Source organism: Nanorana parkeri, unplaced genomic scaffold, assembly GCF_000935625.1.
Source record: "Nanorana parkeri isolate BGI_ZX_2015 unplaced genomic scaffold, ASM93562v1 scaffold834, whole genome shotgun sequence".
In the NCBI taxonomy this organism is placed as follows: domain Eukaryota; kingdom Metazoa; phylum Chordata; class Amphibia; order Anura; family Dicroglossidae; genus Nanorana; species Nanorana parkeri.
This window is the reverse complement of record NW_017307102.1, coordinates 704,108-716,753: the sequence shown is the minus strand read 5'-3', so window position 1 is coordinate 716,753 and position 12,646 is coordinate 704,108. Positions and strand designations below refer to the sequence as shown.

Sequence of the window (12,646 nt, the reverse complement as noted above, 5' to 3'; positions counted from 1 at the left end):
CTGTCATCCTACACAGGTAGTGCAGAGACTCCTCTCAGCCCCGTACTCCGTCTCCAGGACAGCCGAACCCCACCCCTTACTCCTGCCCTCTGCCCCTCGCTGTCCCCTGGCAGGTCACATGCCCTTTCTCAGTGCGCATGCTCCCGTAGGATTAAGGAAGGACTACAGCTCCCAGAGTTCTCCACGGTGAACACTGCACAAGGCGAATGATAAGGCAGACGTAAGGTTTCTGGGAAATGTAGTCCGGGCGGCCGCAGGTTGTCCTGGCCATGGCTTCTGCGGGAACCCTGGATGCTCCGGAACGCGGCCACCCCCGGCCTTTTCTGATTGGGGTGAGCGGGGGCACCGCCAGCGGCAAGGTGAGGGGGTCAAAGGCTGAGGGGAATCCGCTGTGGGTCTGTCTGCAGCCCTGAGAGGGAGCAAGTGAAGGAGCAGTGCTGGTCAGCACTGACCAAGAGAAATTGGTGACATACCTGGGGGGCTGCCAGGTGCAGTGTCACTGGCATGGTAGGTAGGCAACAGCCAGGTGTACTGTCAGTGTCACCAGAATGGTGGCGGATGGGTAGGTGGCAGCCAGGTGCACAGTCAGTGTCACAAGAATGGTGGAGGATGGGTAGGTGGCAGCCAGGCGCACAGTCAGTGTCACCAGAATGGTGGAGGATAGGTAGGCGGCAGCCAGGTGCACAGTCAGTGTCACAAGAATGGTGGAGGATGGGTAGGTGGCAGCCAGGTGTACTGTCAGTGTCACCAGAATGGTGGAGGATGGGTAGGCGGCAGCCAGGTGCACAGTCAGTGTCACAAGAATGGTGGAGGATGGGTAGGTGGCAGCCAGGTGCACAGTCAGTGTCACCAGAATGGTGGAGGATGGGTAGGCGGCAGCCAGGTGCACAGTCAGTGTCACCAGAATGGTGGAGGATGGGTAGGTGGCAGCCAGGTGCACAGTCAGTGTCACCAGAATGGTGGAGGATGGGTAGGTGGCAGCCAGGTGCACAGTCAGTGTCACCAGAATGGTGGAGGATGGGTAGGTGGCAGCCAGGTGCACAGTCAGTGTCACCAGAATGGTGGAGGATGGGTAGGTGGCAGCCAGGTGCACAGTCAGTGTCACCAGAATGGTGGATGATGGGTAGGTGGCAGCCAGGTGTACTGTCAGTGTCACTGGCATGGTAGGTAGGCAACAGCCAGGTGTACTGTCAGTGTCACCAGAATGGTGGAGGATGGGTAGGTGGCAGCCAGGTGTAATGTCAGTATCACCAGAATGGTGGAGGATGGGTAGGCGGCAGCCAGGTGCACAGTCAGTGTCACCAGAATGGTGGAGGATGGGTAGGTGGCAGCCAGGTGTAATGTCAGTATCACCAGAATGGTGGAGGATGGGTAGGTGGCAGCCAGGTGTAATGTCAGTATCACCAGAATGGTGGAGGATGGGTAGGTGGCAGCCAGGTGTAATGTCAGTATCACCAGAATGGTGGAGGATGGGTAGGTGGCAGCCAGGTGTAATGTCAGTATCACCAGAATGGTGGAGGATGGGTAGGTGGCAGCCAGGTGTAATGTCAGTATCACCAGAATGGTGGAGGATGGGTAGGTGGCAGCCAGGTGTAATGTCAGTATCACCAGAATGGTGGAGGATGGGTAGGTGGCAGCCAGGTGTAATGTCAGTATCACCAGAATGGTGGAGGATGGGTAGGTGGCAGCCAGGTGTAATGTCAGTATCACCAGAATGGTGGAGGATGGGTAGGTGGCAGCCAGGTGTAATGTCAGTATCACCAGAATGGTGGAGGATGGGTAGGTGGCAGCCAGGTGTAATGTCAGTATCACCAGAATGGTGGAGGATGGGTAGGTGGCAGCCAGGTGTAATGTCAGTATCACCAGAATGGTGGAGGATGGGTAGGTGGCAGCCAGGTGTAATGTCAGTATCACCAGAATGGTGGAGGATGGGTAGGTGGCAGCCAGGTGTAATGTCAGTATCACCAGAATGGTGGAGGATGGGTAGGTGGCAGCCAGGTGTAATGTCAGTATCACCAGAATGGTGGAGGATGGGTAGGTGGCAGCCAGGTGTAATGTCAGTATCACCAGAATGGTGGAGGATGGGTAGGTGGCAGCCAGGTGTAATGTCAGTATCACCAGAATGGTGGAGGATGGGTAGGTGGCAGCCAGGTGTAATGTCAGTATCACCAGAATGGTGGAGGATGGGTAGGTGGCAGCCAGGTGTAATGTCAGTATCACCAGAATGGTGGAGGATGGGTAGGTGGCAGCCAGGTGTAATGTCAGTATCACCAGAATGGTGGAGGATGGGTAGGTGGCAGCCAGGTGTAATGTCAGTATCACCAGAATGGTGGAGGATGGGTAGGTGGCAGCCAGGTGTAATGTCAGTATCACCAGAATGGTGGAGGATGGGTAGGTGGCAGCCAGGTGTAATGTCAGTATCACCAGAATGGTGGAGGATGGGTAGGTGGCAGCCAGGTGTAATGTCAGTATCACCAGAATGGTGGAGGATGGGTAGGTGGCAGCCAGGTGTAATGTCAGTATCACCAGAATGGTGGAGGATGGGTAGGTGGCAGCCAGGTGTAATGTCAGTATCACCAGAATGGTGGAGGATGGGTAGGTGGCAGCCAGGTGTAATGTCAGTATCACCAGAATGGTGGAGGATGGGTAGGTGGCAGCCAGGTGTAATGTCAGTATCACCAGAATGGTGGAGGATGGGTAGGTGGCAGCCAGGTGTAATGTCAGTATCACCAGAATGGTGGAGGATGGGTAGGTGGCAGCCAGGTGTAATGTCAGTATCACCAGAATGGTGGAGGATGGGTAGGTGGCAGCCAGGTGTAATGTCAGTATCACCAGAATGGTGGAGGATGGGTAGGTGGCAGCCAGGTGTAATGTCAGTATCACCAGAATGGTGGAGGATGGGTAGGTGGCAGCCAGGTGTAATGTCAGTATCACCAGAATGGTGGAGGATGGGTAGGTGGCAGCCAGGTGTAATGTCAGTATCACCAGAATGGTGGAGGATGGGTAGGTGGCAGCCAGGTGTAATGTCAGTATCACCAGAATGGTGGAGGATGGGTAGGTGGCAGCCAGGTGTAATGTCAGTATCACCAGAATGGTGGAGGATGGGTAGGTGGCAGCCAGGTGTAATGTCAGTATCACCAGAATGGTGGAGGATGGGTAGGTGGCAGCCAGGTGTAATGTCAGTATCACCAGAATGGTGGAGGATGGGTAGGTGGCAGCCAGGTGTAATGTCAGTATCACCAGAATGGTGGAGGATGGGTAGGTGGCAGCCAGGTGTAATGTCAGTATCACCAGAATGGTGGAGGATGGGTAGGTGGCAGCCAGGTGTACTGTCAGTGTCACAAGAATGGTGGGCAGGCAGCAGCCAGGTAATCTGTCAATGCCATTGGATTGGTGGGTAGGTGGCAGCCAGGTGCAGTGCCACCGGAATGATAACTCTGGATGATGAGTGGCGTTGGGGCTGGTCGGTGGTGTTCGCGGTGTATCCCTCCAGCGGTTCCCCCCACACACAGATGGTGGTGATGTGCATCTTCCTATGTACAGGACTGGGCCAGTGGTGTCTGTACTTACCACGTTACTTCTGAGTGTGAAATGCGTCAGCACTTTGCATTGTCTCCGCCCCCTCTCAGATATGTACATAGAGATGTAAGTGGGACTCTCTTCTCTAAGACTCTGTACTTTTATTGTCTGTTTGCGGTCTACAAACTCTTCACAGGTATCATTAGGGACGCAGCGATATATCGGCCGCCAAAACAGATCGCCAGAAAATGGCACTTTTGGCAAAATGGTGAAAGTGGCATTTTCCTACCGATACAGCGTTGCATCCGTGATTTCTTTCCTCCCCGCTGGGCGCTGCTCTGTGTCCCAGCATGGAGGAGAGAAACTGTCACAGGCGGCCGAGCGCTGCGGAAGGAGAGCGCTGTGGAAGCGCCCGGTGTCTACTATATCCCCAATTATGAATGAATGGGAAGTGCTCTACATGACTTCCTGTTCATTCATGACTGTGGTTATAGTAAACACACTATGTCCTCATGTTATGAATGAACAGGGCTCTATAGCAGGGTCAGGCAAACCCCGGGCCTCTCGTTGTGCGCAGACTACAAATCCCCTGAGTTATTGCATGACTCCCGGAGACAGATGCATGATGGGATTTATAGTTTTTCCACAGCTGGAGTTTGCTTACCCCTGTGTATTAATAGAGAGGAGAGCGGGGCACGACCCCATAGTGTACTCATGCTGTATTATAGGAGAGCGGGGGAAAGTAACTATATTGCACTTTACCAGTCCCTAGTTTTCCTTTTTCAGGCTCGATGTACTTTATCACCCAGTGATGCCGCCAGTAACACACTTCCTGTGCTAGGGTGACAACACTCACTCTCTGTATTGTGTCTATGGACAAGCCGAATTGTCATAAATAGGACAGGAAGTGTGTTAGGACGCCGTCTTGCTGTCATTGTCGCTGTAGGTATTAGCGGTGGCGGTAGTCTAGTGTATTTGTTTCGTTGACCTGACGCACGGCTACACTGTTACGTGCCCAGAGGAGATTTATCTTAGTGGTGGTTTTTATTTGTCTTTGAAACATGAGGGCCTGACATTGGTGACTTGTACAACAAACCTGACACTGTGCCTGGCCGACTCTCATGTGAGTCATTTCCTTTACTCGGTGATGGAGGGGGGGGCTTCCCTTTTTTCTTTAGTCAGCAGTTGTCATATTATCAGAGGAGACGGCTTCTGTCTATTTGTCATGTTGTCACCGATATCATAGGAGATGTGTTAGCAACACACGAGCCGTCATAATAGTGATGTGCGAGGATCTCTCTAGAAGCGTGTTTGCTGCTGCGGTGATCCTATGCAAGGGATGACTTTTCAGCAAGTCAGTGTTTGCTTGGTGATGTGCACGCCCCCTCTAGCAGCTGGGTCTGGTGATTGGCTGTCTGGGTACTGAACACTGCATTGTGGGAGGCCGGGGCCAGTGTTATTATTTATTAGAGGTGAACCGAAGTGGAAATTCTACAACCGAAACGCAACCGAAATAAAAAAAACTGTCAGGCCGAAACCGAAAATGTTTTTTATTTTTTCAAAATTTAATTTTTATAAACTTTATTTTTATTTATTCGTTCATTTTTTGATAAATATTTGTATTTTTTACTTTACTTTTAGGGCTTCAGGGAAATATTGGGGGTTTAAACTGACCCCCTATTATTTCCCTTTTAAAATAGAAAAAGAGATTGGGGACACAGAGTCCTCAATCTCTTTTTCTGCAGCCCCTGTAATCAATGAACAGGAATCCTCTATACGGAGTGTTCCTGTTCATTCATAACATGAGGACAGAGTATGTTTACTATAACCCCAATCATGAATGAACAGGAAGTGATGTAGATCTTCCCATTCATTCATAATTGAGGATATAGTTAAAGTGACATTAAACCCTCACATTTTTTAACATAAACCAATACTGTAATGTGCGCCTTACTGTAATCCATGGTTGTTTCCCTTCTCTTTGCTGCTTTTAAATCTGTATCTGTTCTCATGCTGGGCAGAACTTCTGTTTTGCAGCAGACTGCCTTGTCTCAGGAATGGATACACAGTGTCTGTGTATACGTTTGTATAGGCTTGTAACCCGAGCCAGCACTACAGGAAGAGGGCCTGAGCTGAAAAGGGAAGTTCTATCCAAGCATGAGAAGACATGAGGATTTAAAAAGGAAGAGCAGCAAAGAGAAGGGAAACAACCATGGATTACAGTAAGGCGCACATTACAGTATTGGTTTATGTTAAAACAATCTGAGGGTTTAATGTCACTTTAACACACCATGTCCTCAATTATCTACAAACACTCAGCGATCACTGACCGCTGAGTGTTTGCACTCGCTCTCCTTCCTGACACGCTGTCACAGGAGGCTGAGTGAGCGGTGCAGGGAGGAGAGCTCAGCCTTCTGTGACAGCGCTGGCTGTCTCCGCCCACACACCGCTCTGCCGGACTGTGATAGGCGGCCGAGCGGTGTGGGAGGAGAGACACTGGCCACTCACATCGCTCTCCTCCCACAGTGCTCGGCCACCTGTGACACTCTCTCTTCCCCGCTGGGACACACACGGGGAGGAGAGAAAGCAGGGATGCGCCGATGTATCGGCCGAAACGAAACATGGCACTTTCGGCATTATGCCAAAAGTGCCATTTTCGGCCGATATGTTTCGGCGTCCGATATATCGCTGCATCTCTAGTATTTATATAGCAGAAACAATGTACGCAGCACTTTACATAGTTGCACATTCACCTCAGTCCCTGCCCTCAAGCAGCTCACAATCTAAGGTCCCTATCTCACATGTAGGGCCAATTTAGACAGGAGACCATCAACCTTCCAGCATTTGTTTGCTCTATGTGTGAAAACACCATTTTGTGGGGGTATTACGCCAGGGGCGCCCCGAGGTCGGGTGTCACCCGGTCTCTAGTCCGGGTGACATCCCGCCGTGACGTCACCTCGCGCAATGACGTAATCGCATATGTGCAACCATCTAAATGGTGCCTACCGGTGATCTTGGTGATGGATGCCGGCAGAGAGAGGAGGGGACGTTCACCCGCCGGGATGAGGTATGCCGCCTCTCTCCTGACACTGTCGGGCTTTCGGTCCATGACCGAGTGCCCGACTTTTTAGAAGGGGGGGTGATACCAAAATGACTGTCAGTCATTTTGGTGTCACCCTTGCAATGTCACCCCCTGCACCCCACTTGTGACGCCACTGATTACGGCATTAACCTGGAACTAGTATTCACATCAGGAGTTCTGCCCTAATTTGCTGCCGGTTTGTTCTGGCCCAGTGACTCGGCTTAGAAGTTGGGAGAGAGCCAGGGAACAAGCATTTTCAGAAGACCAGCAATGTCAGCTGACACATTTATCTCATAGAGGAAACAAGGCTGTGCTCGAGTGAGGTCAGGGCAGTGTGTCTCTACCTTTTTTTTTTAGTCATGGCTCCCTTTAAAAGTATGGAAAATCTTGGGGCCCTACGCAAAAACACACGTGAGTGGGGTTCCCCCTTAACATCAAAGTGCCCCCTTCAGATAAAAATCCCTCTCTTTGCATCAGAAGCCCCCTGTCACATTCCCCCTCTTTTATATCAGTCTCCATTGCCCCCTTCACATCACAGTTCCACTACCACAAAATTCTGAGGCACCCCTGAGGAGGCCAGAAGGCACTCCTGGGTACCACAGTGCCCTGGTTGAGAGGGGCTGGGTTAGGGGGGTAGGCTGCGCGTTCACCAGTAGAGAGGTATTGTATACAACTGATAAGTTAATGAGTACAACAAACCACAAACTATCCAATCTAATTGTAAAATCTCATAAGATCTAGCTTTAGATCGACTCTGCAGTGTAAGGATCATCCTGATTGGATACAAACTGAATGAATTGTTTAGGTGTGCCCCTATAATACATACAGTAGGTGAGGACGGGCTCTTAAAGCGATAATAAACCTTTTTTTTTTTTTTTTTTAAATAGTTGCTATTAGGACAGCCACTTTCGCCTGAGGATGTTATTTTTCTTTAAAAGTTTTAAATTCCTCTTTTTCTAGTGGGTCCCCGCAGCGCTCTTCCCCCCGCCCCCTGTACGGGTGCCTCCACCGGCTAACGGAGGCACCTGTGCCCGCAGTGGCTGTTTACATCCATAGACACACACAGCCCTGTGGCAGGCCACGCCCCTTCTTTCTGACCAACACTTTGATTGATGGCAGAAGGAGCCAATGGCTCCTCTGCCATCAGTATCGTCCCCCGCAACCCGGAAGTTCGGGGAACGGAGAATTGCTTCGGGACCGGCGGCGGGGACGAGCGTAGCTGACAGGTAAGTGTAGGGGTGACTGGGGGAGAAAAAGGTTCTGAGCAGTTTTTACCCGAATGCAGAGAATGCATTAAGGTAAAAAAACTCCCAGACCTTAATACTACTTTAACATTAAGTATATGTCATTTGACCAACTCTACATCAAAATGTAACCAAATACAAATGTTAAGCCGGGGGGGGGGAGGGGCGGACAAATGAATATGGGATTCAGGAGCCAGTCTGTCCAATCCAGGAGAAGGCAGCGCCATTGAAAACTAGAGAAAACCTAAAAAGTTGGGCGCCAGCTGTTATTTTTTAAGGCGTATCGGCGACCTGGCCCCTGGGATTTATCCCTCCCTTTGTTAATATCCGTTAAAGAACCAGCTTAGGAGTCCCGTGTACAAAAGAACGTTCAGATCTTATTTAGAAATAAAGTGTGACGCAGTTGATGGATGAGCATCACGCTGCTTTGCACCCGCCGAGTGTTGCGCAATCTGCTGTTGTCCTTGGCGCGATTTGCGGTCTCGCTCTCATTATCTATGTGATGCCGAGACCAGGTGATGGGAGACTTTGCTCTGGTGTAAATATTGACCTGCGTTAATATGTCACTGCTATCAATTGTTGTGTCCGTCCAGGTACGACGGGCCACACATCATCCTATGTATGGTGGCAGCTCACATGGCTTTTGGCCAAAGGTTTTTAGATGGAATCTTTAACCAGAGACTAAAGCTAAAGCCGGCCACACACAATGATCGGGAGAACACAGAGAGGAACCATTGTAGGAGATGTCACTGCTAGAGTCCGCGACAGTCCTTTACGTGACCTCATTTCCTTGCCGAATTGTAATTTGACACGGCTGGTCTTGTGAATGGCACACGTTTGTCACATTGCATAGTCCGGAAGATGACTCCATCATTCTACTAAAGATTTCGGTGCCAAATTCCAGCTCTCAGAGCCGTGTGGTGATCATTGCGAGCAGGATGGGGGCATAGCTGTAAAGAGACAACTGGGCACAGGTGGCCGAATTCACTTATGTGCATTTCAGCTTGGAGTTCCACTGTACTGTAGATGCATCAGTGCGTTAGTGCCTTGGTTCTCAACTGGTGGGTCACGACCCAAAAGTGGGTTGCGGCCCCGTGTTCAGTCGCCACGTGCCTTCCACTTTTCTAGGTGATAGGCTCCTGTGCCTCCCCCCAGCACAGCCCTGTTAGTGCCCGCGCCAAGGAGCCATTCAAAATATGATGCGCGGAGCCGAGTGTCAGCTTAATGTTAGATAGGATGGGAGTATGACCACGAGGACGCTCCATCCATACATGCATTGCTTACAGCTCCCTCACGTGTCTTGTAGAGGTGCCTGGACAGGAGTGACGTCACATTCTGGCTCTCGGCACCTCTACATGGCACACAAGGGAGTTGTACAAGCAATGCATGTATGGATGGAGCGCCGTCACAGCAAAGCAGCCCACACTGGACCACAAGCTGAGGATCCACTCCAGTTCTCGTAATGTAGGGAGACTGGGTGGACCTTTAAAAAAAAAATGTTTGGAGTGTGTATGGGTGTGAGAATGTCTGAGTGTGTGAGGTTGTGTATGTATGTCAGTAATTTTGAGGGCCTGTTCACATTAGTACAGCGCGTTAATCACACAGTCCCATGTGATTACCGCATTGTAACATGCAATTAGACCTACCGTGCATTCTGGTGTGGGAGGTGTGTTGCGTTGCTATTCATTTGAATGGTACCCCAAACTCACCTCACACCCACAGTTTGTACACTCCCACCGGAAAACATGGTACCCTAATGCTGTGCGTTCCATTGCAGTGCGACCTGGGTCGCAACTTAATGACCAAGAACAAATGTGGGTCCTGAGGTTACACAGGTTGAGAACCACAGGGTTAGAGTGTATGTCCAGACATTACTAGAGCTGCAACAGTTAATCGATTTAGTCGATTAAAATCGACGATTGAAAACGTTACCAACGTTTTCGATCGTCGATTCGTCGGCTATCAATTGATTTCCCTGTTCGGGGCTCTACACGCGGCTCTACATTCCTGCATCATATCCGTTCTCTCCAATAACGCCAGCTATAAAAGGAATACATCAGATCCCAGCAATAATACATTATAGTATAATGTACTATTGCTGCGATTTGCTGCATTCCTCTATAGCTGCTGGTATTCTGCACTGCGCCGCTTTATAATGTACTATATTGCACACCACACTTTTTTTTTTTTACTTCCACCGCTCCAAGCTTGCTCCCGTGATGGACTACAATCTCAATACAAACTAATAGTCCATCACTGGAGCCTCTTTTTTTTTAAATCCGATTAATCGAACTTAATAATCGGCTAACTAATCGATTATGAAAATAATCGTTAGCTGCAGCTCTAGACATTACCCCCATTTACCCCCCAAACTCCTTCTTTCCCTCTCCCCAGAGCATGCCCCAATGTAGCAGTAATCAGCTTTTATTACTCTCTGTGACATCAGACTTGTAAAATTGCTGCAGGGGCAGCTGCTGGCAGCTCTGTTCCTATTGATGGAGGTACACACCCAGAGCTACATCTCCCAAAAGCCCTTTCTCAGCAAGCCATAAGTGGGTACGCTCTTGGCAGTCAAGGCAGCAGCACTGTTTTGCTGGGAAAGAAATCAATGTATGCATGTGGAGGGGGACAAAGAGGAGGATAGGGGGGAGTTCTGTAGTCTGGCAGGCAGGGATGACAACGTTGGTTTGGGAGTTCAGTGCATCAGATTTTGCTTTGGTGCAAAAACAGAAAGTTAGGAGCTCCCTGGATTTCTGGTAGATCAAACATGCTAAAGTGGTGAAGCAGGAAAATGGGAATGTATTGAAAATATTTTGTTTTGCCCAGACATTCACGAGCAGTAATGGTCTCGTCCCTCTTATGTGCCGTATACATTACTTGGTAATATGTTTAGTTTTAATGTGCGTTTTTAGCCGGAAGGTTCCATGCTGTGTCCATCCAGAGTCTGTGTATTAATGGTCTGACTCTTACAGTCAACAGTATGCGAGAAGATCATGGAGCTCCTGGGCCAGAACGAGGTGGACCACAAACAACGGAAAGTTGTCATTTTAAGCCAGGATAGGTTCTACAAGGTACTGACCCCCGAACAGAAGGGCCGGGCCCTCAAGGGCCAGTACAACTTTGATCATCCCGGTGAGTAGAGTAATTCACTATGATTTATCTTTAGGGCTTTGTTTTTCCCTGATGAACCTTACCATCTTGTCTTGAATTGTATTGTGATTGTAATGTCTTCCTTACATTGTAAAGCGCTGCGCAAACTGTTGGCGCTATATAAATCCTGTATAATAATAATAATAATAATATTTACAGATCTGTTGTAGCTGGGACTGGCAAGTTCTGGGAGTCCGCTAGCAACAGTTGGATTCTGGCTTTCCGTTTGTCCCGATGGCTGTTGTCACCGGGGCAGAAAGTGACAGGAAATACACTTATTACTGGAACAGCAGGAAAGGGAAATTGTTGTGCTTGTTCAGCCATATGACCATGATGGCTCCTTATGTACACATCTGTAGATTTTCTTAGCCATTTGTATAATAGACAAACACAGTCAGCATCCTTATATGGCCTCTCTCATCTTTTTAAGTGGGAGAACTTGCACAATTGGTGGCTGACTAAATACTTTTTTGCCCCACTGTATATAGGATAACCCTAAACACTGATCAAACAGTGAAAGCGGACCCGAGCTGGCCTGACTCGCACCAATATAAGGAGTACACTACGTGTAGGTCACTACTAAGGCTTTATTTCTAATAGAATATGTCCATATATTCTAGCCAAGGCTACACACAAAAACAAGATGCAACTTCACCTAAAAGCCACTAAATGTATGGTCATGTGATATGCCTGGACCCAAGTCTTCCATCTTCCTCACTGCAGAGGAGAAGGTTGTCTATGTCACTGCCTGGGTGACAAGGACACTTCCGTTGGCTGTTCTCTCAGGCTCCACCATACTGCAGCGGTGGGATGGTGTCACTATGAGGGGACTGGTTGGCAATGACACTGGATTACAGTTCTTCAGTTTACAAAAAGGTTCCGGTGAGGAATACTGGACGATGCATTCAGATCAGCAAAACGGATGTTAGGGAGGCTGTCGGGAGGCTTAACTCTCGAGTCTTTTAACAAGTAAAATAGCAGTTATGGGCGGGCTGACCCTTAAAGTTCCCTTTGGGGGCAATTACTAACTTGTTATTACCTTGATTGCAAACTCATCCAACTACTTGGCGGGGGGGGCGCCCGGTATTTTTAAAATTAGCGGTCATCAGCGGCTTGTGAGCCGCTGATGACAGCTATTAATTTAAAGGGGACAGTCTGCTGAACAGTTCTACTATAAGCTGATGGTCGCTAAAGTGACCATCAGCTTATAGTAGAACTGTAAATGCCAGGTCCGTACGACGTACTGAGACGTACTGAGCTGGAAGCACTTTTGTAGCTCCGTACGACGTACGTCCTTGGCAGCGAAAGGGTTAAACCTCCCGGTATGTAGATCTCTTCCATAATGTCCTTCTGAGCAACATTGGGAGCTCGATGGCTGGGGTCTGCAACCCACTATGCTGTATCCTACTTAGTAGACCTTTCATTACTCTCCTTACAGATGCTTTTGATAACGATTTGATGAACCAAACTCTCACCAGCATCCTAGAGGGACAAATAGTGGACGTGCCCACCTATGACTTTGTTACTCATTCGAGGTAAGTCTTCCTCTTTACCATATTATAATTTCAAAGTCCCATGATCAACCGGACTCATCTATACACTGGTTGTATAACACTGACCAGCTGGCAAATTTTTCATGTGAGTGTGGTAG

At 49.2% G+C, this 12,646-nt stretch overlaps 1 protein-coding gene across 3 annotated transcripts in view; it reads left to right on the top strand.

Moving 5' to 3' along the window:
- Positions 1–230: 230 nt before the first annotated feature.
- The window catches only part of UCK1 (uridine-cytidine kinase 1), a 24,668-nt gene continuing 12,252 nt past the window's right edge, over positions 231–12,646 (top strand). For all 3 annotated transcript variants that reach the window (XM_018565324.1, XM_018565323.1, XM_018565325.1), the window contains exons 1-3: positions 231–359; positions 10,818–10,977; positions 12,434–12,530. In XM_018565324.1, the coding sequence (XP_018420826.1) occupies positions 270–359; positions 10,818–10,977; positions 12,434–12,530 (347 nt within the window). In that variant the 5' untranslated portion in view covers positions 231–269. The remainder of the gene's footprint in view (positions 360–10,817; positions 10,978–12,433; positions 12,531–12,646) is intronic.